Raw genomic sequence first — 25,888 nt, forward strand, 5'->3', positions numbered from 1 at the left:
ACTGCTACCTAATCCTCAGCTCTCATTCAGGTTCCTCCCATTGTCCCCCAAACGGCAAAATGCTCCAACCCATGAGTCGGGTTTCGTTGTCATGTCTCTTCAGCTGACTCACATCTGGAACTCTTCAGTCCGTCTTGGGCCTTCGTGCTTTTGACACTTTCAAAGATTACAGACCAGTTACAGGCTAGGAGTAGACTGTTCCTCAGTTGAGGTTTATCTGGCTCTTTTCACGGTTTTGCTCGGATTTTGCCTCCCTGGCAGGAATGTCACGGAGGGGACGCTGTGTTCCCAGCTCACCCCGTTCCTGGTGGTGATCCTTCTGAGCCCTTGATTAAGAGGGTGTCTGCCAGATTTTCTCCATGGAAAGCATCTCTCTTTCCCTTAGTAAATAATCAGTCTTCTGGGGGAGGTGCTATTTGGTGAACTACCACCTTCCTTATCAAACTTTCAATTCATTTGTGTATTTATAGCGCCTTAGCATCCTATTTTCCTACTTTATTCAATGAGTTGTAATCTGTCACTATAATAATTTTTGTTGATGCTAAAATTGTCTCAGGGCTGACCTGTGGGAGCATCTTCTAGCTGGTTCCTTTGTCCTTTTGACATGTCACATCAATTTTTTTTTTACAGCTTTACTGAGGTCTAATTGAAAATCACAATCAACTGCACATATTTGAAGAGTAGAAGTGAGTAAGTTTTGAGTGTACACACCTCAGAAGACATCAGCCCATTTAAGATGATGAACAAATCCATTACCTTTAACATCTTTCCATGGGTCTTTGTAATCCATCCCTCCCACCCATCCTGGGCCTCAGGCAACTGCATCTGTTTTCTGTCACTACAGTTTAGTTCAAATTTTCTAGAATTTTTATATGCATAAAACCATACACCCTTTTTTGGTCTGGCTTCTTTCACTCAGCCTAATTCTGTTGAGCTCCCCCAACGATGCTGCCTGTATTAATAATTTGTTCTTTCTTATTGCTGAGTTGATATTCGTGCTTCCTTCTTGTAAAATTCACATTACATGAAATTAACCATTTTAAAGTGAACAATTCAGGGTCATTTAGTGTACTCACAGTTTTGTGCAACCACCACCTCTATCAAAACATTTGCAGAGGGGAAGGTGTAGCTCAAGTGGCAGAGTGTGTGCCTAACATGCACAAGGTTCTGGGTTCAATCCCCAGCACCTCCACTAAAAATAAACAAACCTAATTACCCTTGTCCCCCCAAAATAAGTAATACAGTAAAAAAGTTTGCATCACTCCCAAAGGAAATCCCGTACCTGTTACGCAGTCCCTCTCCATCCCCCGCTAATTCTCTGTCCCTGGTAACCACCAACCAGCCTTCTGTCTCCATGAACTTACCTATTCTTGATACTTTAGATAAATGGAATCATATGATGTGTGGCCTTTTGTGTCTGGCTTCTTTGATTTAGCATTCTATTTTCAAGGTCCTCCCACACTGTACCATGTATCCAAACTCCATCCTTTTATATGACTGAGTAAAATTTCATTGTATGCATTCAACACACTTTGTTTGTCCATGCATCCTGCGTTGGACATTTGGATTGTTTCCACCTTTTGGCTATTATATCAGTGCTGCTATGACCATGTCCAAGTTTTTGTTTGAACACCTGTTGTCAGTCCTGGGCATACACCTAGGAGAGGAGTTCTGGGGCACATGTTCATCTACCTTAACTTATTGAGAAGCCGCCAAACTTTCTGCAGCGTCTGACTGTTTTACACTCTCACCAGCGATGGAGGAGGTCCATGTCCCCATTTTGCTCCATGTCCCCACCCACGCTTCTTATTCTCCTTTTTATTTTCTGTTATGGTCCCTCTAGTGGGTGCGAGGTGGTGTCTCAGTGTGGTTCGAGCTGCAGTTCCCGCATGGCAGTCTTTCCATGTTCCTGTTGACCATTTCCACATCTTCTTTGGATCATCCTGTTTTTCAGCACGACAGGATGTCCCAGCTCTGGAATCAGTTACTTCTCTTCAGAGCCCTGATCCCTTGAGTGGAGAAAGGGGGATGTAGTCCACCCCAAACCAGCTCAGGGGACAGAGCTGGGAAACGTGGTGTGTTTATCCACATGAACCATGTGAATTCCTTTATCTATAGAAATCGAAAGTCGTGAGTTGACACTGATAGGCCCTGGGTTCACTCCAGTTTCCTCCCTTTCCATGTTTATGGCTCCCTTCTCTGCCAGCAAGAACCTGGCTGCCCCTGTGCTAATGTGCCTGTTTATTTTCTCAGTCCTCGCCTGGCCACTGTCATCCCTGGGCCATGCAGACACCCTCTGGTCCTGCTCAGCCACCCTGCCTTGGTGGGGCTGCCTCCCCACCTCCCGAGCTCTCCACCCCTCATTCTGACTCCCCAAGCCCCGCACCCTATTCCTGCACACCCACCACAGAGGCCCTCTCCACCCTGTGCGTGGAGGCCCACCATGCTTGGTTCCAGCCAGTGGCTTTGGGACCCATTTGTTCCAGAAGGGAAATGAAAGAAGGGGCAAAGGGGAGAGGAAGGAAGAGGTCCTCTCTGCTTCTTGCTTTATCTGGAAACTCATGCTAAGTGTGCACTTTCTAAGCAATGAGCTTCCTTTTGATTTAACGTGATAGAGTCCCCCCACTCCTCTTCTGGCGGACTTGGGGCCTGGTGTCTCCAGGAGCCAATCTGGGTCCGAGACAGGTGGGGAAGGCTGGAAAGGGGGATGGGTGAGGGGGGCGGGGCCTCTGGGCCTCTCCCCTTCCCTTCCCTTCCTTCCAAGACAATGGGCTCCCATAGGATGGAGGTAAGAGGCTGGGTTGGATCAGAGTGGAATCACACCCTCCCACTGCTACCTGGGGGAGGGTGGCTTCCCTGGGGATGGCCCCCCTCAGCCTCCATGGCCTGGGTCCTCATCACTCTGTACCTTCGTGGAAGGGAGGCGTGAAAGCTGTGCCCAGTCACTGGGGCCCCTGCCCTGACTCCAGGACTGACTGACTGACTGACTTCCTTCCTTCCTTCCTTCCTCTTCCCTCCCTCTTCCCCTCTCCCTTCCTTTCTTTCTCTCTTTAAATTGAGGCTTAACACAAAGTTAAAATACACAAAGTGCACCCACCTTCAGCACAAGCCTGTGCCCGCTGACACGTGCGTCTGGCCAGGGTGTCAGCCCGTGGAGCCCAGGACCGGCCAGTGCCGGGGGTCCTCAGGGGTGGCTCGGCCGAGTGGAGGTGGGCTGGACGGCTTAGTTTGGATGGAAAAAACCTAAAATTTCTCAATAACTTTTATACTGATGACATGTGGAAGAGATCAAATTTGGGGCATACTCGTGTGCTAAATGCAACATTAAAATTGATTTCACTTGTTTATTCTTACTTTTGTTGTTTTGTTTTTTGGGGGGGAGTAATTCAGTTTATTTATTTACTTATTTTTAGTAGAAGAATTTTTACTTTTTTAGTGGCCGCTGGAACACTTCAGGTTACAGCTGGGGCGGGTACAGAACATCTCCAGCTCCTGGAAGCCCCCCAGCCCCACCAGGCCAGCACCTCCCTGGAGGTCGCTTGGTTGCTGTACCCACCCAGCGAGCTTTGTTCTTAAACTTCGTAAATGGAGTCAGAGAAAGATGGGGACACAGAGAGACACGAGGAAGAAGGTCGTCTGAAGATGGAGGAAGAGGTGGGGTGATGCCGCCACAAGCCAAGGAAAGCCTGGGGCAACCAGAAGTAGGAAAAGGCAGGAGGGGCCTCCCCTGGAGCCTCCAGAGGGAGCTCAGCCCTGTGGACACCTTGAGTTCTGCCTTTGGGGCTTCAGGATGGTGAGAAAATAAAGTTCTGTTGTTTTAAGCTAACCAGTTGAAAGAAATTTGTTACCGCAGCTGCAGTCTCCAAACGAGCTCATCCACGGAGCTTGCAGGAGCCCTTGCACCAGCACTCACCTGGGAACAGGGCGGAAACTGAGGCGCCGGGCACAAGTGAGCGAGGCCTCCTCACAGAGCACAGGTTTGGGGCCCCACCCTGACCAGCTGGGTGTCTCCCAGCGAGTCACTGCACCTCTCTGAGCCCCACAGCCCCTCACCTTGAAGAGGCGCTGTTGAGAGTAAACAGAGACCCTCTTACCCAGGGGTGGAGGGCACCGCGGGGTGGCAGGGAGGGGGCATTTGTCCCTCGGACCCCAGAGGTGTTCTGGGGTTGGCCCCCATGGGACACTGATGCTGCAGGAATCCGCCATGCCCCACCGTGGCTGTGGTCAGCCTCGGGGCACCTGGAGGCAGCACCTTCTCGGGCATTCCTCGATTAGGATTTTGCTTTGCCCAGTTTTTTTAATCAAACAATGTATAACTTGGCCAGATATGAGGCCAGGGCCCGGCCAGAGCTGCTGAGAAGGATGTGGACCCTGCGGGCATTTCCCAGCCTTTGCAGCCCCATGGTCCCCAGCAGCTGCCTTCCTGCTGGTCACGGCCTCCTGGGTGGGGGAGGAGGGAGGAGTCCCGGACAGTGGGAGGCAGAAGGAACTGGGGGTTCCAGTCCAGTGTGGAGAGGCTGGGGCTGGGGGAGGCCTTGATCTGGGCTGACTTGTGACCCCCAGGTGCCTTGCTGGCCCTGCTCAGGCTGCCCCCTCCCAGCCCCTTAGACGATGTCAAAGTTCTTCCCCTGCAAACAGAAACTGCTTTCTGAGCACATCCTCCAGGCCCTGCTCTGCCCTTGTGACCCTCAGGATGTGGGGTTCCCAGGCCCCTGCCCCGCCTCCTATCATACTGACTCATCCTCCTGCTCACTGCACCTCTTCCAGTCCATCTTCCCCCAGGCGTCAACAGGAGCACATCACACTCCTACTCAAACCTTGCTTGGCTCCCCAGTGCTCTCAGGATGACCCCCTGAGCACAGACCTGCAGGGCCCAGCCTCTCCAGCACCCTCCCCACACCCCAGGTCAAACCCCAGCTGGTCCCTTGCTGGCTCCCAGGGACATGTATCTTTTTCAGAACTTTTCCCCCAAGCCCTGTGAGGTGGGCAGTGTTGTACCCATTTCCCAGGGGAAGACGTTGAGGCTTGAGAGAGAAAGGAAGTTAGAGGATGAGCAAAGCCTGAGCCCAGGTGGCTCTCGCTGCCCCGCTTCCCACTGATGTTGCGTCCGTGTGCTGACCTCTACTGCTTTGGCACCTTTGGTGAAAATCAAATGAATGGATGAGTCAGTCTGAGCTCAATATTTCATCCCACTGATCTGCATGTCTGTCCTATTCCAGAACTTTGCTGTCTTCATTACCATGGCGTCAGAGTAAGTCACAAATTCAGTCAGCAGTAATTCTCTGACTTTGTTCCATTTTTCCTCCCTCTCCTGACCCCTGGCCACCACCCTTCCACTTTCTGTTTGTGTGTGTGACTCCTCAAGGACCTCATATAAGCATAATCTTACACTATTTGTCCTTTTGTGTCTGGCTTGTTTCACTGAGCACCACGTCCTCAGGGTCCATCCCCATGTTGTAGCAGGTGTCAGAGTCCCACTCCTTCTTAAGGCTGGATGATATTCCAGTGTGCAGATGGACCACATTGTGTTTATCTGCTCACCTGGCAGCAGAGACTCGGGTTCCTTCCACCTTTTGGCTACTGTGAATAAATGCTGCTGTGAACATGGGTGTGCAAATTTCTGTTCAAGTCCTTGCTTTCAGTTCTTTGGGGCTTATACCCAGAGTCGAACTGTTGGACCAGATGGCCATTCCATGGGGCGTGGTTTGAGACGAACATGTTGTCATCTTGGCTAAGAGAAGTGAGGAAGGTCTGCTGGAGGGCTTCAGGAAAGGGTTCTTCCATTGACAGAAAGAGCCCTACCACAAAGCTGCTGGAGTCAGGGAGTCTGGAGTCTGTGAATTTGGATGAGAAAACAATCACATCCTGATCATCACCGACTGAATTCAGCATTTCCCTCCTTTGTGAATGTAGCAGCAAACGCCAGAGGGGCCTGTGGCTTTGTCACCAACACCGAAATATATTACATTTATTGTAGAAATTTCAGAATATCATTTGGACTCAAGTCACAGTAGTTCTTGAATCCATCACTAGATGCCACTATTTAGTGTGTCAAGAAGCAGCACGTGTTAGCACAATACAATTAAACATTGACAATTGCAACGTAATTGGCTCCCTTGATAATCCTATGTATTTTGTCTTCTGCCTTTAAAAACATGATACTGAAAAGGGATTTGTCAAAAGCCTAGTTTAGACAGTGCCGGGAAGATGTGACTTCTGGAGCCCTGGCAGCCATTTTGTCACTGAAGGGCTCAGCCTGAGGGTAAAACTGAGTCAGGAAGGACAGCAGAGTGAGGATGGACGGCAGCATGAGGAGTGGGGGAAGTTCCAGGGTGCTTTCCCAGCTATTATCAGAATTAACCAGGGAAACTCCTCTGGTCAGGACTTCTTATTTCTTGCCATAACTGATGGCCTTCTCCTTTAGCCAGCTGAGTCAAGAGTTTTCTGTTTTTTGCCATGAAGATTTCATGACTGAAAGAGGGTGTTTCCAAAGGGGTCCAGGAATGGCCTAGGGAAAGATGGCTGAGGACAGAATCCTGCTGGCCTGTACACAGCCTTTGTGTGAATTAGAAAGAGGTGCACCTCCAGGAGGCTCAGAAGTCCCCTGGCTGGGGGCGATGACTTCCGGCAAAAAGAAGAGCCTCTTTTCCTCTGGCTGACAGCCCCCAAGCTAGGGCACGGGGCTTGTCTAGGGGGCCTGAGCTGGCTCTCCCCCATCCACCCATCTACCACACAGCCTTTGTACGGGATACAACCTGTCCAGCTTCACATGGAGGTTCTGGGAGAAGAACCCAGGTTGAGGAGAGCAGGTGGGCTTCATGGAGGCCGTGTGGGGAGGGCAGAGCCTGCAGAAGTCAGTTCTCACATGCAGACTCTCGGGCCACACTTGAGGGAGACCCTCAGACGGTCTGCGACTCCCAGGCTCATGCAGATTCCTCGGCCACAGACTGCCTGGCAGATGTGCCTCTTGTTCATGCCCCCCAACTGCCCCTGTCCCCGTCCAAGGATTCCCATCCATGGCCTGGACCCTGGTAAAGTGTCCTGGACATGCATTGGGTGGGGCAGGGAGGGGCTGGCCGGTCTCCTGAGCCAGGCAGTTACTGAAAGAACCCACCCCCCCCACCGTATGGGCATCTCAGATTCCCCAGGCAGCTGGGAGGGTCCGCTGGCCAGGGAGGATTGAGCCAGGACAGGCCTGGGCAGCAGGGAAGGTGAGGGAGGGTCTGGCGTCCAGGCCCCTCCTGCCTCTGTGTCCCTCCCTTGTCTTGTTGGGGCAGCCTGGCTGCTGGAGGGGTTGAGGGGACAGACACAGCCTTGCCCACTGGGTGGGGGAGGGCAGAAGAGCCAAGTCACTCACTACAGGCCAGGGCGCCCGCAGACACCTGTTGTCACATCTGACACCTCCCGGGAAATCCTTCTAAGCCCCAGACTCTGTTCCCGCCCCCCCGGGGGCTGCCCAGATGCCACCCCCACCCTCACCCCCAGAAATGCCCAAACCTGCGCTGTCCTGGTCACAGGTGGCTTTTTACATTTAAATGAAGTAAAGTGAAGAAAATGAAAAGCTCCTCAGTCACATAAGACACATTCCAAACGCTCAGCAGCCACACGTGGGACCAGAGGCCCCATACTCGGACAGAACAGATTCCAGAACACGTCCATCATTGCACAAAGATGCCTGCGGACCCCTGGGGCACCTGGACCTGCACAAACAGTGCCAGGGTTCCCCCCACTGGCGCTCAGGGAAGAAGCCAGGAGCCTCCCCAGAGGAGGAGAGGATGTCTGAGCTGGGTCTTTCTGAAGAGCAGGAGTTTGGTAGGTGGAGAACACGGGAAGAGGAGGAGAGGGAGGAAGAAAGGAGGCAGGAGAGAACAGAGGTTGGACCGCCGAGGGCTCTGGGCAAGGCGGAGCCGTGGGAGAGGTTTGAGCTGGGGAGGGGCATGATCAGCTTTGCCTTGTAGGAGGCCACCTGGTTACCAGGTGGGTGGATTGGAGGCAATGAGGGTGGCGGGCAGGGCAGCTGTCAGGGTGGAGATGCTGGTCATTCTTTACCCCGGTGAGCATCAGAGGATCAGAATAGCGCTCAGTGCTCTCTGAGCTGGGAAAAGCAGGCCCCCTGTTCCTTGCAGGTGACCTTGGCAATGCCTCTGGACTTCGAGCATTTCCAGCTGAAAAGGTTCTGCGCAGGCTCAGGGAGGACAGATGACCACACCATCTGACAGGCGGGGCCTGAGGCCAGAGATGGGCCTGTCCTGCTGGGGTCTCACAGGCATCGGTGGAGGGGTGGGGGAGCCCTGAAGGGCCGGCACAGGCTCTCTGGGGCAGGAGTGGGGTGGCGGCCAGGTTGGGGGAGGCTGAGGCCTGGCACAGCCAGCAGCCTCTCCGCAGCCAGGGACTCGGCCCTGCTCTTGGCAAGGACATCTTGGCAGGAGAGGGCATCTGCCCAGGGTGCTAATGCCCTCTTAATTAGCCAGGCACTCGCCAAGCACCGGCCATCAAAGCCTTGCGCAGCGCGCCCGGGCCTCAGGGCTGGCCCCGCACCTGCTGTACTGTGAGTCTGGTGGATGGCCAGGTGCGGCCTCTGAGCTGCCCGCTGAGGCCAATCCAGGCCTTCCCCTCAGGGCATCATCGTCCATGATGACGGAAGCAGGAACGATTTGTAGGGACATGTTTTCAGTAACAAATACGGGGCAGGTCAGCCTCCATACCTTCGCTCCAGCAGGCCCGGCTCCACCCTGCGGGACTCCCTTTCACCCAGCATCCCTCCCTCCTGGGGCCCTCCTGGACCTCCTGGGTGACTCTGGGGTCCCCCCATACCCAGGACAGCTCTCTATGTGGGCCAGGCGCTGGGCACCTCCAATTTGGTTCCTGACTTAGGGGGGGGTCACAGTTTAGGGCCAGGAGTGGGGTGTCACAAATCTCTTGGCAAATCTGACAAAACCCATGTGCCTGAGAGCTGCGTGTCCCTCTGCAAAGCTGGGCCAGAGCCTCTCTGTTCCGTCCAGGCCTGTCTCCCTATTTGTAACCCGAAGGCCCTGGGATTGGCAGCGATGTTTCTGGAGATGGGGTGATGGGTGACAGCCGGTCCTGCCCTCCTTGGCTCCGACCAGATGGTGCTCGGGAGCAGCCGGTGGCCCTGGAAGGCACAGCTGTCCTAGAGTCCCCCCGCCCCTGGTACCAGTTCCTTTCACTTAGGGCGCCCGCGGGGGACACAGGCTGTACCAGGCTGCCTTGAGGGGCCCACGGAGGCAGCAGGCACAGAGCAACAAAGGCGCCCTTCACAGGCTGTGGGCCACGAGGCGGGTCACCGTGGTGGGCTGGGCCGTGGACATCTGTGCGTCTGTAACGTGGACGGCACTTCTGGCCCCTGACACACGCCGGGGCCACGCTTCCCTCCTGCTGAGAGAAGGGACAGTGAGGCTCAGAGAGGACGGGGAGCTCCCTGTCCACGGCTCCAAGTGATGCTGGAGGGAAGCCCCCAGGACATCACGCCTGCCCTTTTGCAGACGAGGAGCTGAAGCTTCAAGAGGCTGCGATTCACCCAGTGCCACACCTGGGGTCTCAAACCCTGGTCTCTGGACACAGTTAAGACCAAGGTCAGGGCCCAGACTCTGAAAGCCGGCCACGTCCTGGGAGGTATGACGGGAGGTGTGTAACACATTGGGATCCGGAGAGGCAAAGAGAGGGTGCGAGACCACAAAGCTGGTGTGGAGGGGGAGCCCCAGGAAGGAGCAGGAGGCGTGGGGGGGCCCTGGGAGCGTCTGGTTGGGCTGGAAGCACGTAGCTGACAGTCTCAGGCCTGGGTTCAAGGCCTGGTCTATCTCTCCCAGCTGTGTAATCTGCTCGTGTTGTTTTTTTTACCCTCCTAAGATTCATCGATTTTTTAAATTGCGGTAAAGTTCACATACATAAAATTAACAATTTCAAAGTACACAGTCCTGTAGCATTCAGTACGTGCACAGTGCTGTGCAGCCGCACCTCTGCCTGCCTGGATCCAAAACGTTTTCACCACCCGCTGAAGGAGCCCCGTCCCCACCCAGCGCGCGCTCCCCACTCCCCGGCCCCCAGCGCCTGGCGGCCAGCACTCTGCGTTCTGTTTGGTCGCGTTTCTTCACCTCTTAGGCTCAGTCCACTCATCTGTGAAATGGGGATGACACCCGGCTTGTTGGAAAGTTCAAGCAGCAAAAGCCCTGGGCACAAAGCCTGTGGTTCCTGTGATTGTTAGGGGCTCAGTGCCCTCCTCCCTCCCTGGAGCCCAGCGCCGGGGTTCCCAGGAGTCGCGGGAGAAGTGGGGCTTGGGGAGATTTCCTCAAGGAGGAGCCCGAGGCGCCAGATACCCCCAGGCAGCACAGCCGAGCCCTGGCCCAGGTGAGGGGGCCCCACTCTGGGACAGGTGCAGGTCGGGGCCCAGCAAATCCAGGCAGGCATCCGGTGGCCAGGCATCCAGTCTGAAGCGTCAGGCCTGCACGACAGCCTGGTAGGAAGCTGATGACCTTCCACACCAGTGAGGATGGGGTGGAGACAGCGTGGGGGTGGCAGGGGGCCACAGGGACAAGCCATCGAGGGATGTAAACTAGATAAAGAGCGAAAAAAACCGAAGCCAAAACCAAATAAACAAAACCCTCAGAAACAAAGCTATTCATTTCTGTATCTGAACATCTATCCACACCTCCTCTCTACCTATCTACCACCTCTCCGTCTGTACCTACATAATATATTTCTGAACAAACATAGAGAGAGACGTGGCAGGATGCAGTCCCAACATGACAGAACAGCACATAGGCCAGGACAAAGGACAGGTGAAGAGACGGCTTCAAATAGTCCATCAGGTTCATTAATGTTATGAAGATGTTCACGCAGACATCAAACCACAGTGTAGAGAACCTTCTCCTGCTGTCACCCTGTTGGCACAAAAATTTTGTCCCACCTCTCCCCTATCACCTCTATTTTTTGCAGGGAGGGTGACTGGGGTATTTTATTTTTTATTTTTATTTTTAGTGTGCTTATCTCAAGTTTTTTTTTAAATTATCTATTTATTTGTTTTTAGGGGGGTAATTAGATTTGCTTATTTATTTATTTTTAGAGGAGGTACTGGGGATTGAACCCAGGACCTCGCTGTGCATGTGCACGCTAAGCATGTGCTCTACCACTGAGATATACCCTCCCCCTCAAGCTTTTTTATTATCGGAATATCCAAACATTTATCCAAGTAGAGAGACTCAGGGAAGGCACCCCCAGGGATCAACTACCCTGTCCAGAATAGTTTGAGGCAAAACCCAGGCATCATGTCATTTTATCGGAAGTGTTTTTGTTGGGCAAAGACTTTTGTTTTTGTTTTCACAGAACTCTGGGCCATTACCATATCTACACCTGTATTCTCTAGGAGAAACTCAGCATGTATTTTTATTCCCGTTTGACAGGGGAGGAAACTGAGGCAGAAGGGTGAAGTAACTGGTCAAAGGTCCTGTGGGAAGCATGTGTCAGAGCCAGGAGCCTAGTCAAGGCCACCTGACTCCACCTTCTGCTCCTTGACTTTCGCACTGGGATGCACCTTGGGATGTCATTTCACAAAGTCCCTAAACATTGGTAGTGGGGGCATGGGGAATTCTCCAAGGCTGCTGGGCTGGGGAGGAGGCTGAGTCTTCGTGGCTCACTTGGGGGCCTGGGCCCAGAGCTAGCCAAGCAGCCTTTCCTGGTGGCCTCATTTCCCTCCCCTGATCAGGCAGGAGGGCGCCGGTGGCCAGCCGGGAGCCGCTCAGGCCTGGCCCAAGCCAGCACCCCCGTTCTCCCAGTGCCATGCCCTCGTTCCAGGCAGCTCAGGTGGCGCCTGGGTTCCTGTGGGGCCCAGGGACACAGCGTCCGTGTTCCTGTCCTTCCCCAGAGGGACCCGAGGTGGAGCCTGCAGACAGGGCTGTGTGACTGCCCTGGACACAGAGGTGCCCAGTGTAACCGGGACTCGGAGAAGGCAAGAGTAGGGAACATGGGTGCAGAGCAGTGAAGGATTTTTGAAAATGTTCTTCTGTTAAACTGACCTGAGATTTTGTTCCTATGTTGGCTTTTCAACAATAATTAATTATAACAGTAGTATAATTATATATTATAATTATAATATTAATTATAATTTCCAATAATAATTATGTTGGCTTTCCAACAATAATAATTATAAATATTAATTACAGTAATTTTTTAAAAACTGGAGATGCTTCCCTCTTCCCATATCCAAGGATCTAAGGTCATGAGATTTGGCCATTTGGTAGCTTTCCCTGTGCACAGGACACCCCTGTTTCCTGGCAGCTGCTGTGGGCCAGGGCTCCTTCAACCCGCAGTCTCCAGACAAGCTAGAGCGGGGCAAATACATATCACCCACACTAGCTTTGGACAGAGGACAGAGTGAACTCCCCATTACCAGAGGCAATCAAGTCAAAACTGGACAGGCTTAATTTTTCACACGGTGCCTGGGCCACAGCCAAAGAGAAGCACAAAAACATGTGGGTCTGTGGTTGAGGGCTTCACTGCTGGGAGGGCATTCTGGCCAAAGCAGGGCATCAGCAGCAACAACCCAAATGCCCCTCCCTACGGCACCAATTAAACAGACGGCACAATCAAGAGGCGGGATATCACACAGCTGGGAAAGAGAGAGAGGTAGGCACTCAAGTACTGAACCAGAAACCGCATTCAGAGGCATCAAGGAACAGAGCAGGACTGAAAATGCTGCCTTAAGACGGAGAGAAGAACGAGAAGACAGATGCATGATTGCTTGTCCTTGAAGTTCAAGGAAAGGAAAACACATCTAACAGCAGTCATGGAGGTAGTCAGGTGGCGGGACAAAGGCCTTTTTACATTTTTGGATATTTGAACTATGTGAACGTATTCCTATTCAGAAAAAATTTTAAATAATCGGTTCCACATCTGTTGAAATTAACCTTGATTCTTCGTATACAGACCCCAGCTCACCTAGCAACATCCGCTCCTGCCCGACTCAGGACTATCCTGGGCTTCCTCAGCACTCCCGGATCCATTTCGTTCACTGCCCTTGTCCTTGGGGAAATGCAAGGTCCCCTTGCTATGCCCCAGCTCCCCCCACCTCTGCCATCGCTCCCTTTGATTTTTAAGTTTATTTTATTTATTTATTTTTTTAATGGAGGTACTGGGGATTGAACCCAGGACCCCGTGCATGCTAAGCGCACACTCTACCACTGAGCTATTTGATTTGTAACTTATTCAGCATATCGGCACAAGGCTCGTGCTCCTGGCAGATTGGTCCTAAAGCTCTGTATTCCAGCATCGCTCTGACTCCAGGAGCAGCGTCCTGGGGATTCACGGGGAACCCAGGGGCTGGAGGGAGCATGGTCTGCCAGTGTCCCTAGGACCAGCTGGCCTTTCTTGGACACTGACCATGTGCCAGGCACTATCTTCTAGGTGCTTGATGGGTGGAGTCATCAACTTGTACCCGTTTGCCCAAGACCTTTCTGGCTTGAAAACTGAGTGCCACATCCCAGGAACCCCCCCAGGTCCGTTCATGTGTGTTGGCTCCTTCTGTCCCCTCAACTTCCCTCCCAGGGCACGTACTATCATTATGCTCTTTTTAGAGATGGGAAAACCAAGGATCAGGGATGTGCATTTGAGCCCAGGAAGCCTAATGCAGGCACCCAGGCTGCCCCTATACCCATCCGGGCCCACCAGTCTTTCTCCCCTTCAAAAGCATCCCCTGGAAAGGCCTGGACCCACTTCCACCCCCGCCTGTCTGAGAGGCAGGGGCTCCCAATCTCAGCCCCTTTCCTGGCCTGGGGAGCAGCAGAGTCACCCAGCCCCTGTTCCAGTGGGTGGGTCTCAGCATACTCCAGTTCCACTGCCAGCACCCAGCCTGCGCCCCACAGTCTCCTGTAAATGCCTACAGTTATTCAGACTCCTCTACTCTGAGCCTTGGTAGTTGACCAGAGGTTTGTGGTCTCCCTAACTAGGCATAGGGCTTCCTGGGAAATGGAATGGTTTCTAAGGGTGGTCAGGCACAGTGTCTGAGCTCTGTGCCCCCAGGAACTCTCAGATCACCCAGAGATGGGGGAGCTGTATCTCTTCCACAAAAAGGGAAACAGGCTCAGAGAGGTTAAGTAACTTGCCTTGCACACAGCCAGCAAGACCCTGGGTTTCAAGCCTATTAGATGACCTCAAAATGAGAAACTTGATTTCCCTGCTCTCCAGAGGTGAGCTTTGTGGGAGGGGATGCTATGGGCAGTGCCTGCCTGGGGCTCAAGGTAAACCCATTTGATCCACAATGATGAGAAGGTAACACAAAATTCCCCTGAAAGATAAAAATCCCTGGAGGGGATTGCCTGGGGGAGGCAAAGGCACCGACCAAGCAGCATGGGAATGAGTTCAGTGCACTCTGCCTTTGGCCTCAAGACCTTGTGGGCAGCCTGTGGTCATGCTGGCATTCCAGGGGCCTGTTTGGCATGTGGGGAATGTCCTAGCAAAAGCCTTGGCCTTCAGAGATGTTCAGAAAAGGGAAGTGTTCCTCTATGGGGGTGGGGGTGGGCTCCGTAGGGAATGTCCACTTTGAGGGAGGAGGATGGACAGCTGAGGTCCTAAAGGAGGCGGCTGTAGCCAGCATCCCCCCTCCCTGTGTGCTCAGCCTCCAATGAACTGGGGCCCTGGGGGTATAAAGTGGGAGGCACGCTGGCCCCAGGAGCTGGAGACCTGGGTTCTACCCCTACCGGGTGTGCTGCCTGAGTTACAACACGTCTCTGACCTGCTCAGTAAAAGGGCACGCTGCTAAAACTGCGCCCGGGGAAACTCACCAGAACCCTGTGGCTTCTGCATTCTCAGAATGGGAATGCTGTCACTGGTCTCAGTCACTACCACGGAGACCGATTTAGGTGCCTGGGCCATTGGGAATGGTGTGGGTGGCCTTCAAGGCAGTGTCCGGGGAGGGAAGCCTCCGGTAACCACAGTCTCAGTTCTGGAGGCTGTAAGGCCTGGATTGAGTGAGTTGGGGTCTTGCAGGCCCCTCCCCAGCTTTTGGCTGCCCTCACCATCCTTCTGCCCACAGGCCCTTGGAGGGTCCCTTCTCGGCTTCTTCAAGGCTCTGCTCTAAGGCCACCTCCTCCGAGTAGCCTCCGGACCGCCTCCGCTTAGTACTGATGTGCTCTGTGGTCTTTGCGGTCTTAGTCACAACCTCAAACCTGGCTCGGCCTTCCTCCAGGCTAGGCTTGAGATGGGGGGCCTCTGAGGGGTCCCGAGCTCAGGCTGCGGCGCTGCGGGGGTGGGGCCCTGGCACTGGGGGGAGCGGGCGGGGGCCTAGGCAGGCACTGGGAAGGAGGGGGCGGTGGCCCGAAGTAGGGGGAATGGAGAAGACGGCGGTGCAGAAGGAGGAGACACGGCGAGCTGAGCCGCCACCCGAGCCCCTCCGGGCCCCTGCGCAAGGCTGTGCGCTCGCTGGGTCCCGGCGCCCCTTCCCCGGCGAGCCCCGGGGCGGGGCGGGGGCGGGGCCTCACGGCGCTGACGTCACCCCGCCTATAAAGGGACCCCGGCTTCTCCGGCCGGCTTTGTGGAGCGCTGCTGAGAGTGCGCGCAGTGCCGCGGCTGCTGAACAAAGGAGCAGGGCGCCGCCGCGGGGACCCGCCACCGACCTCCCGTGCCGCGCCGGGGCCTCCCGCTCGCAGCCACCATGACCGCCAACGGCACGGCCGAGGCCCTGCAAATCCAGTTCGGGCTCATCAACTGCAGCAACAAGTACCTGACGGCCGAGACGTTCGGATTCAAGGTGAATGCGTCGGCCAGCAGCCTGAAGAAGAAGCAGATCTGGACGCTGGAGCAGCCGCCCGACGAGGCGGGCAGCGCAGCCGTGTGCCTGCGCAGCCACCTGGGCCGCTACCTGGCGGCGGACAAGGATGGCAACGTGACCTGCGAACACGAGGTGCCCGGCGCCGACTGCCGCTTTCTCATCGTGGCGCACGACGACGGCCGCTGGTCGCTGCAGTCCGAGGCGCACCGGCGCTACTTTGGCGGCACCGAGGACCGCCTGTCGTGCTTCGCTCAGACGGTGTCGCCGGCTGAGAAGTGGAGCGTGCACATCGCCATGCACCCGCAGGTCAACATCTACAGCCTGGCCCGCAAGCGCTACGCTCACCTGAGCTCGCGGCCCGCTGACGAGATCTCAGTGGACCGCGACGTGCCCTGGGGTGTTGACTCGCTCATCACGCTGGCCTTCCAGGACCAGCGCTACAGCTTGCAGACGGCTGACCACCGCTTCCTGCGCCACGATGGGCGCCTAGTGGCTCACCCCGAGCCCGCCACCGGCTACACGCTCGAGTTCCGCTCCGGCAAGGTGGCCTTCCGCGACTGCGAGGGCCGCTACCTGGCGCCGTCGGGGCCCAGCGGCACGCTCAAGGCGGGCAAGGCCACCAAGGTGGGCAAGGACGAGCTCTTTGCCCTGGAGCAGAGCTGCGCCCAGGTCGTGCTGCAGGCGGCCAACGAGAGGAACGTGTCCACGCGCCAGGGTGAGTGGGGACGCCGTCCTCCGCCCCTCCTGGGCAGTGCACAAAGCGCACCCCACCCCCGTCCCCACAGCCTCCCGCCCTTTCTCTCCCGCGGCGCCGCTGCAATCCCGAGCGACGCCCGGTGCGCCCCCGCTGGGCGCGCAGGCCACCCCACCCTGCCGCAGGACATGCGCTCCAGCCCAGAGGAAGGGGCGAGGGGTGGGGCTTTGCCTATCCTTGGGTTCTGCTGTACAGCGCCCACTCCACCTTGGGCTTGGGGGTCCCTGGGCCGAGCTTAGGTACCGCCCCCTGTGCCACCGTCCGAACCACCAGCTCAATCTGGGTCCTCCCTACGCGCGCAGATCCCTGGGATCGGCGGGCTCAGCCTTTGCGGAGGGGACGCCCCTCCCCCCCCCCGTCAGTGGGCCTTTAGCTCAAGGGCGGAGACGAGGGGTCGCCACAGGCCCGGGGCGCGCCCCCACTCCCTAAGGGTTGCCTTTAGCGGGCTGGATGAGGGAACCTTTGATCTCCGCAGGGTGCGCTTCCACCTCCCCGCCCTCCGGGCATTTCTCCACCCCTCCTGGCGGCGGGGAGGGGTTGGCCTCTGGTAGAGGGGGGCGTCCCAAGTGTCTGCCCTTCCCCCCAGCCCCTCCTCCCGCGTCTGCCCCGCGCTCGAGGCCGCGGCCTTTGTGAGCAGGGGGGCGGGCTCCTCGACAGGGCCCTCCCTCGCCCCCTTTGTCCTGCTCGGTCTCTGCAAATGGGAAAATCAGATGCGGCGGGGCGGGGGAGGGGCTCGGCTTTCTGCGGGTTCCCCCCGCTGAGGACTCCCCGCGTCACCCCCGGGTCCAGTGCCCCGTCCGAAGCCGCCCCAGGAGGCTGCCTCCTTCCTCGCGCCCAGGCTCGGGGACGGCGTGGCGCGGATGGCCACCCGCCCGGCACCCCGCCCTGCGTCCGCCGCGCGTCTCCGGACCGGTGCGCTCTGCTCCGCGGGTGCCAGAGGGGGCCTTGGAGAGAGCCGGGAGACTCCTGCCTGGTTCCCTCGGGAAGCCCCCTACCCTCGAGTTAACTCCCTCCCGGAACAATTGGCTGCAACGCGCTGCGTCCTCTCCCGGGGCCTCCCGCTGGCCTGGCCATTTCCTACCGGCCTGCGCGCCAGGAGTGAGCCCCACTCTTTTCCTTCATAGATCCCCCTCCAGGCGTATTTTCTTCCTTCTGGCGGCCTCGCCCCTCCTCTGGCCAAGAAGGCAATCGATTCTTTCCCACTGGGGGACCGTGGGGGTCTTGCTCCCCGATATGGGAAGTGGGACCCCAGCTTCTGGAGATGGTTGGATGGAAGCCCAGTCAGTGCCCCCAGCCCCTCCTGATGGCCACCGCCCTGACTGGGCTCTGTTGAGGGGGTCGCGGCTCCATGGCAGTTTTGTGCCTGAGTTTGCTGACTGAGGTGGGTGGTGTCTCGTCCATCCTACAGATGGGTGGGCTCAGGCACAGAAAGGTGAAGCCAGGTCCTCAAGGTCATACAAGTAAGCAAAATACAGAACTGGGTTTGACTCCAGAATGGGTGCTTATGTGGACCCCCTGAGGCACAGTGGGCCTCCTCTTTCCAGTCTCACACAGCAGTAGGTGGGGCAGGACTCCCCAACTATTCAGCAAACACTGTGCCCCTAGCAAGTGAGACATGCTGAAGCCTGAGTGGTGAGCAAATGGGCATGTCCGGGATCCTTTCCTGTTGGGCCCAATGTTCTTGTTGGGACATGAGCAACATCCCACAGGTGTCCAGCAAAGGCCTCGGGGTCCAGGAAGTACATGAGGGTCCCAGATTTGATGGGGGAGGTCCCTTTCTGAGGAGGACACTTGACCTGAGGATGAATAGAAGGTAGCATGTATCTCGGTGTTGCAGGCACAGGGCACAGCTTGTGCAAAGGCACGGAGGCAGGAAGGAGCAGAAAGCTCATTGTGGCTGAGAAGAGGCTGGTGAGGTTGGTAGGTGGGACTGGAACAGCCAGCAGGGCCACAGGACCCATTTGGGTGCTCATAACACAGCACTCTGTGCTTGCTGGGCTGCATCCAGCACCTTCCCTGGGGAAGATGTGGCTGGAGCATGTAGCCCTGGCCCTCGCCCTTAGGGCCAGGAAGGTGCAGAGAGAACCTGGGGGTGTTTTTGGCAGACACTGGCAAGCCTAGGCAGATGCCCTCCTCTTTCTAGTAAAGCTCACTGGGGGTGTCATGGTGTGATTCAAGCTGCTGGGGCAGGAGGAGCCGGATATTGGGCCAGGAGAGGTGTTGGCCCATCTGTGAGTTTAAAGGGGAAGGGGCTTTGGAAGCCAAGATTAGAACTCCACTGGCCTCAGATTTGGGGGTCCTCATCTTGATCTTATGTTGGCTGACCTCGGGTCTTCCTGGTGGGATGGAGGATGACCAGAGGACCCGGAGCCGGCATAGGATGGGGGGGCGGGGCGTGTCTGCAGAGGCCATTTTGGACAGGACTGCGTGGCAAGGAGGCGGCCTCTGTGCTTCTGACACATGTTGGGAAACACCAGCCAGGAAGGAGGAGGATCCTGAGTTTAGCTGGCTGGGGGATGTGAATCATCCCCACAGGCCTGCACAGGCCATGCCTGGAGGGGGCGGGGTGCTCCCTGCTGAAGCTGCGATCTGCTCTCCGGCCTCAGTTTCCCCATCTTTAAAGTGCTGGCCCAGGGCTGCCCTGGGAACATTTTTTGGCCAGGTTATATTTCTGGGAGGAGGCCATTACAGCCACCATCAGAGGCAGGGTTGGCCACCAGGGAGTAGGGGTCCGAAGAGCTGATGTAAGGCAGATGGCAGACAACCGTCCCAGGTCCTGGGAGGTGGTATAGCTGTGACCACACGGAGGGGAACACAGCTTGGGCAGGGACGGAGGATGGTAGGGCCACTGAGTGGCCAGTACTTATGCTCCTCTGGAGCCTCACCTGCCCTGGACTACAGCCAGACTCTGGGTGAAGCCTTACCACATTTCCCAACTGGTGTCACAGCTTCTTTGCATCTGGCCAGCTATGCCCTGGGGACTCTGAGCTCAGGAAGTACCCAGTCCTAGTTGCTTGAAGGTCAAGCTGGCTGGCTGAGGAAGGGCTGGTCGAGCTGGGCTTTGCAGGATGTATAAGAGTTCTCCTGATGAGGCAGGGCATTTCAGGCCCAGGGAATAGCTTGTGGAAGGACGGAGCAGGGATTTGAACTGCTCAGGTAGTGGCAGGAGGTGACTGGAAAGAGGGGAGGTCAGGTGACGCCACAGATGATTCTAGGCTCCCTCGCTTAAACTGAATGGGGGCGGTGGCAAGTGCTTGATTTGAACAAGCCAGGGGAATTGGAGAACTGCTAAGACTGAGGGGGTCCATGGGGTGTGCTGGCAGGCAGGGGGTGCCCCCTCTGAGCCACTGTACAGGATGGCTCAGAGGCTGGAGACCGGGAAAGCCATGATGGAGAGGGCAGAGGCGGTATCTCACTAGGGCTCTCTGGAGGGGGGATGGGGATGGGCCCGTGGGCTCAACTGAGCCCCCGCGTCTCCTGCCTCCCCAGGGCTCCTGTGAGCCTGTGACTCAGGTTTTCTGTGCTGCTGTTGATGAAAAGAAAAATCCTGAAGAAAACCCTGTTCCCATAGTAACCCAGCTCTAATTAGAGACTCCAAGGCCAAGTGGGGCCTTTCCAGTCTGGGCAGGGCCGCGGAGCCAGGAGGCGCCCCCTGGATGCGCAGGAAGACAACTCGCTCCCCTGCCCCCTTCCTGCTGGGGGTGGAAGACCTGGTGTCTGCTTGGCACCAGGCCCCCGAATCCTTTCCATATCCTGGCAGAATGGAGAGACCGGGCCCTCTGGACGGGCAGAGAGGGAAACTGAGGCTGAGCGGCACCCAAGGGTGGCTGGCGCTGAGGACCTTGCTGGCTGGCCTAGGCCTTTTTATCAAACCAGTTCCAGGACTGGACACAACCAGGCTGGACAGGGTCTGAGCGAGCGAGCAGATGGCGGTGGTTGTGTGGCCCTGGGCGAGCGCTGAGCACCGCAGAGCCTCGCTTTGCTCCTCATGGGAGAAGGAGGGTGATAGGAATCATTCCATGGGATCGCTGGGCCAGCCAAGCTGAGGGACGTCCGCATGAGCACGGGGGCTGCCCCTGGCTAAGCGCCCAGTAACCAGAAGCCCCATCGAGAGCGAGCCACTGTGCTTCCTGTGTTTGTTCCCGGGCTGGCTGGTACGGTGCTGGAGATTTGACTGCTATCCAGGGCCCTTCCCTGTTCCCGTTGCCCCTCTTCCTGGAGACCCCCTCTATCTCTGCTGCTGCTGAGGTGTGCCCTGTGGGGCTTCTCCTCTTGTCTCTTCTTTCCTTCCCATCAGCTGGCGGGCCGTGCCTTCGGCAGGTGTTGCCTTGTGGCCAGGCAGGCAGGACTGGGGCAGGCGGGCTGGATGAGGTCTGAGCAAGGAGGGACCCCGGCCCAGGGCTGTGCCCCTGGGCGTGGCCTTAGGATGGTCCTCTTCTGGGTGGCTCAGGCACCCAGTGGACCCCTGACGTTGGGGCTGAGGGGGCCCAGTGGGCCTGAAGGATTGAGCTCGGGGGTTCTGAGGGTCTGGTTCAGGGCCCAGGGTGACCCATGGGGGTTCCTGCAGAGTCCTCCACCCTCCACAGAGAAGAAGGAGGATTGGGGGAGAGGGCATGGGAGGAGGCCCACATTTGTCCACCTCTCCTCCTGAGAGGCCCTGGAACCCTTGCTTTCTTTCTGGGTGACCTTGGCCAAGGACATCACCTCTCTGCCTCAGCCTCCTTTGTGAGGTGGGGGCGGCACTTATACAGGGACACCAAACCTGGTCAGCACGGGTTGACGCCCTCAGGCCCTTTGGGTGGTGGTTGGAGGGCTAGGGCTGGGTCCTGGGGGAGGGGCTGGGGGCTCAGACCGCCGCCTGCCAGCTCACCTCCCCTGAAGGCACGTCGGCTGCCCACCACCACTGTGGTCCCCGCTTTATAAAGGTCTCAAAGCCCGAACAGTGACTCACACACACCGACCCACAGCCCTGCTGCTGAGGCGCTTAGGATCCACGGCGCTTGGGGGATAATTGGTTGCTGGGACCAAAGATCCTACTTCCAGGCGTTAGCTGGAGGGGCCACACGGTTATGCAAAACGATGGGGCCACAGCGTGTGGGAGCAAAACCCCGGAAGATTTAGGGACGTGGAAACTTGTAAATCTCCTGATGGGAACGTTGCTCTTATGCCTCCTCTTAACTTTAACACGTATACAAAAGCAGGACGGATATGATGAGCTACCCAGCACATGCTATTCTGCCTTTCTAGCTCCATCTGTCCCTTGATTCACTGCTTTGGTTGTACTTAAAGCAAATCCCTGACATCAGGGCATTTCATTTTGAAATGTTTGTCTGTATCTCTAAAAAACAAGGCCATTTTCTTACATAATGACAAGATTAACAACAATTAATCCTCACTACTTGATCCTGGGCCACATTAAGATTCTCCCAGTTGATTCTAGAATGTCTTTTTGCATTTGGTTTGTTGGAAGGGATCACTTCTGTACTTAAAGTGACCTGTAAATGGGCGTAGCCAGCCTTGGTCCTTGACTGGGACCCTGGGTCCTGCCCCCTGAAGTGGAGGCCGAGGGGCCTCAGCAGCCCCTCTGTGTTGGTGTGTGAGGGCAACGCTGTGGGTCAGCCCGAACCGGGGGGGCGTAGGGGGTCCACGTGCTAGCTGGAGGCTCTCCCCACAGGTATGGACCTGTCGGCCAATCAGGACGAAGAGACTGACCAAGAGACTTTCCAGCTGGAGATTGACCGTGACACCAAAAAGTGCGCCTTCCGCACGCATGTGGGCAAGTACTGGACGCTGACGGCCACCGGGGGTGTGCAGTCCACCGCCTCCACCAAGTGAGTGCCCCGCTGCCCACCTGTCACTGCCCTTGCTCGCCAGGCCGGCCTTTCCTGTGGGACAGGGCCCCAGGGCCTGGGGCGGCCCCGCCTGACCCTGTCCCGCCACCCTCAGGGACACCAGCTGCTACTTTGACATCGAGTGGCGTGATCGGCGGATCATACTGCGTGCATCCAATGGCAAGTTTGTGACAGCCAAGAAGAATGGCCAGCTGGCTGCCTCGGTGGAGACAGCAGGTAGCCACCTGTGGGCACACCCCAAGTCCCGGTTCCCTGAAGGGTCTGACTGTGCCATGGTCACTTACCAACCGCACCCAAAGCCTGCCCTGTGCTAGGCATCCCCCCAAACTGGCACCACCCAGCCTCACCCTTGAGCTGGCATGCTGTGTGACCCCAGGCTCCTGCTCTCCCTCTCTGAGCCACACCCTGGGCCTGGCACCCCCCCACCCCCCACCCCCACCCCCACCCCTATGAGGCTCACGGCCCCTCCCACCTCCTGGAACAGGGGACTCGGAGCTCTTCCTCATGAAGCTGATCAACCGGCCCATCATCGTGTTCCGCGGGGAGCACGGCTTCATCGGCTGCCGTAAGGTCACGGGCACCCTGGACGCCAACCGCTCCAACTACGATGTCTTCCAGCTGGAGTTCAGGGATGGTGCCTACAACATCAAAGGCAGGTTCTCCTGTGGGTGAAGCTGGGTGAAGCCCCCTGGGCCTAGGGGGCCAACGTTGGGGCACAGGGAGCAACACCCTCCTGCCCTACTTGGCCCTGGCTTTGGGGTTCAGCTTGGTTACCTTGTGATGTGGCTTGGGCCATTCCAGGCCCCATGTGGCCACCAGGGGTCTAGGCTGGGGGTAGCCCCTTCCCCTCTTGTCTGTATAGGAGGGAGATTTCCTGGCTTAGCCCAGACAGAGCTAGAGAGGGAGACAGGATTCTGGAAGGGGTGGGCAGGGGAGGCGTCACACACGTGAGTTACGGGACCAGAACCCTGGTGGGAGGCTGGGGAAGGGACTCCAGGCCTGCGTGGGCCAGAGGCTGGGGTGGAAGTGCCAGACCCCGCCCCCACTCTGGAAGCCATGATTGCAGGGTGGGGAGCAGAGCCTAGGACAGGGCCTGAAGGGGTCTCCCTCTGCCCTGCCCCCCCACCCCCCAGATTCCACGGGCAAGTACTGGACGGTGGGCAATGACTCCTCGGTCACCAGCAGCAGCGACACCCCCGTGGACTTCTTCTTCGAGTTCTGCGACTACAACAAGGTGGCCATCAGGGTGGGCGGGCACTACCTGAAGGGGGACCACGCCGGGGTCCTGAAGGCCTGCGCTGACACCACTGACCCCGCCACGCTGTGGGAGTACTAGCCCCCGCCCACCGCCCCGTCCCCACCCTGCCCAGACCCCTCCTGCTAACTCTCTTCTCCACGTGGGCTCCGCCGCAGGTGGCGAGCCCCTTGCCTTTCAAACTGGAAACCCAGAGAAAACGGTGCCCTCACCCGTTGCCCTATGTGGCCTCCCCCAGGCAGGTCAGCGGCTGTGGCCTGACCCTCAGAGGGATTTCAGATCCCGCTGCCCTCTCTCCTCTGCCCTGGGCGAGGCTGGAACCTTTCTTCTGACCTCAGATGACTCTGAGCCTTATTTCCCTGAAGAGGCCAAGGAGAAGTGTGGGGCTGGGAGGCCTTCCCAAGCCCCTGGGTGTGGCGGGGTGTGTAACTGGAATCTCCTGTCCTCTCCCGAGAGCTCCCAGCCCGCAGCTTCCCAGGAGCCAAGCACTTGCCCCAGGCCTGTCTGAGGGTGGCCCTCCTGGGGTACCATCCCTGCACTGGGGGAAAGCCGGGCAGCGTGGGGCTGGAACCAGAGAGCCCCTCCTGTCCCTGTGCCTGGTGGAGGCCCGGCCTAGCGGCCGTCCGGGCCTGCCCACTGCACAGGGGGCCTTGCTCCTGTCTCTTTCCTTTCACCTGGCCTGACTGGAAGTAGAAAATGACCAAATCAGTATTTTTTTTAAATGAAATGTTACTGCTGTGGGAGCCTCAGGCAAGCCTGGTAGTAGCCATGAGTGGGCTAAAAGGGGTCTTGTGGGGTTTTGAGATGGATGGCATCTCTGGGCCTCAGTGCCCTCTGCCCGTCTAGTGGTGGGGCAGGTGAGGTACCTACCCGAATCCAGAACCCACCCCCGACCTTCCCAGGGGGCTCTCACTGGCCCCAGGCCTGTGTCCCCATCTGGTGGTGCTGGGCCTCAAACCGCCTCAGCCAGAGCCCCCGGTGTGATCGGTGCTCCTCCTATGACTGGACTCCTCCGTCTCAGCGCGATGAAGCGGGGCATCGCCCTCAGCCCGGAGCCCTGTGGAAGCCACCGGCCCCTGGCTCCCAGTCCTACCCCTGCCAGCTCCCTCATCTCCGGTTAGTGTCCACCATGCATCTCACTCTGGGTGTCTTGGTCTTTTATTTTTTGTAATTGTCATTTGTATAACTCTAAATGCCCATGATAGTAGCTTCAGACTGGAAAGAGCAAAATAAAATAATGCAAGTCTGCAATCCCGAGGCCTGTATGTGTGTTGCGGATGAGGGCAGATGGGAGGGGTGGGCCCAACGGACCGGCTCCTGCAGGTTTAGGAGTCAGAGGACAAGCATACACAAACGAGTAGAGCGAACTTCTTTTGCCTCAGGGCAGGTGCGCCTTGACTTGAGCTTGGCGGCGTGGGGCCTGGGCTGCCCCCTTTTCACTGTGAGGGGGTTTGTGGGCCTCCAGCCACACCCCTAAACAACAGGCTGTGGCCCCCTGGGACTGGGGTGTGCTGTCTGGGTCGCCCTTGGAGGACAGGCCCAGGTAGAGGTGGGCACAGGCCCTGGAAAGAGTCAGCTGGAGTCCGGGGGTAGGGGGTGCCTTTATCGAAAAAGGACCCCAGGCCCCGCATGTGGAGAGGAGGTAGTTCTCCACCTAGCAGACAAGAAGTTGAAGTTTTTCCAGCCTGTAGGCGGGGACTTGGGTCCTGAGCCTACCTTGTGCTCATGGCCCCTGGCCATTTCTGCAGGGACTGCCTCCAGAGAGGCAGGTACTGAGTCTCGCCCTTTTTTGCAGTATCTCGTTACCCAGAGCATACCTGTTGTTCCCATTTTACAGAGGAGACTGAGGTTCAGAGTAGCAAGGCACAGCCTTGAGGGTGGAGCGGGGTGCCCCATGGGTGTCCAACAAGCAGGCGGTGACGGACTTGGGCTGGGCAGCGGGGCACCGCAAGATCCAGGGGGGTCAGCGGAAGCGCTGATTGGCTGCTCCTGACGAAACTGGGGTGCCTGCGCTGTGATTGGTGGTCTCTGGGGGCGGGAGTCTCGAGATTGACATGGACAGATGGCGGCCACAAAGGGATGTTGGGCCCCCAGCGGGGTCCTGGCGGCCAACCCTCCACCCCTGTTAAAGCCAGGCTGGAAGCCAGAAAAGTCTCAGTGACGTGGAAGGAACAGATGAATCCTCCGTAGCCAAGCTCTTACAGACATGGGGGTAGGGATGCACTGGAAAGGACTGGGGGGAGGTCCCC

At 57.2% G+C, this 25,888-nt stretch overlaps 1 protein-coding gene and 1 non-coding gene across 2 annotated transcripts; both read left to right on the forward strand.

The window, feature by feature from the left end:
- The first annotated feature begins 1,118 nt into the window (after positions 1 to 1,118).
- Positions 1,119 to 1,192, forward strand: TRNAV-AAC (transfer RNA valine (anticodon AAC)). Its single transcript has one exon. It is a non-coding gene; the product is annotated as a tRNA-Val (tRNA).
- Positions 1,193 to 15,527: 14,335 nt separating this feature from the next.
- On the forward strand, positions 15,528 to 24,890 carry FSCN1 (fascin actin-bundling protein 1). Its single transcript, XM_074345617.1, has 5 exons — positions 15,528 to 16,493; positions 22,207 to 22,363; positions 22,479 to 22,600; positions 22,869 to 23,036; positions 23,518 to 24,890. The coding sequence occupies exons 1-5, from the start codon at positions 15,662 to 15,664 to the stop codon at positions 23,718 to 23,720; spliced, it is 1,482 nt and encodes a 493-aa protein (XP_074201718.1). The 5' UTR covers positions 15,528 to 15,661; the 3' UTR covers positions 23,721 to 24,890.
- Positions 24,891 to 25,888: the final 998 nt, after the last annotated feature.

This window comes from Camelus bactrianus, chromosome 18, assembly GCF_048773025.1.
Source record: "Camelus bactrianus isolate YW-2024 breed Bactrian camel chromosome 18, ASM4877302v1, whole genome shotgun sequence".
In the NCBI taxonomy this organism is placed as follows: domain Eukaryota; kingdom Metazoa; phylum Chordata; class Mammalia; order Artiodactyla; family Camelidae; genus Camelus; species Camelus bactrianus.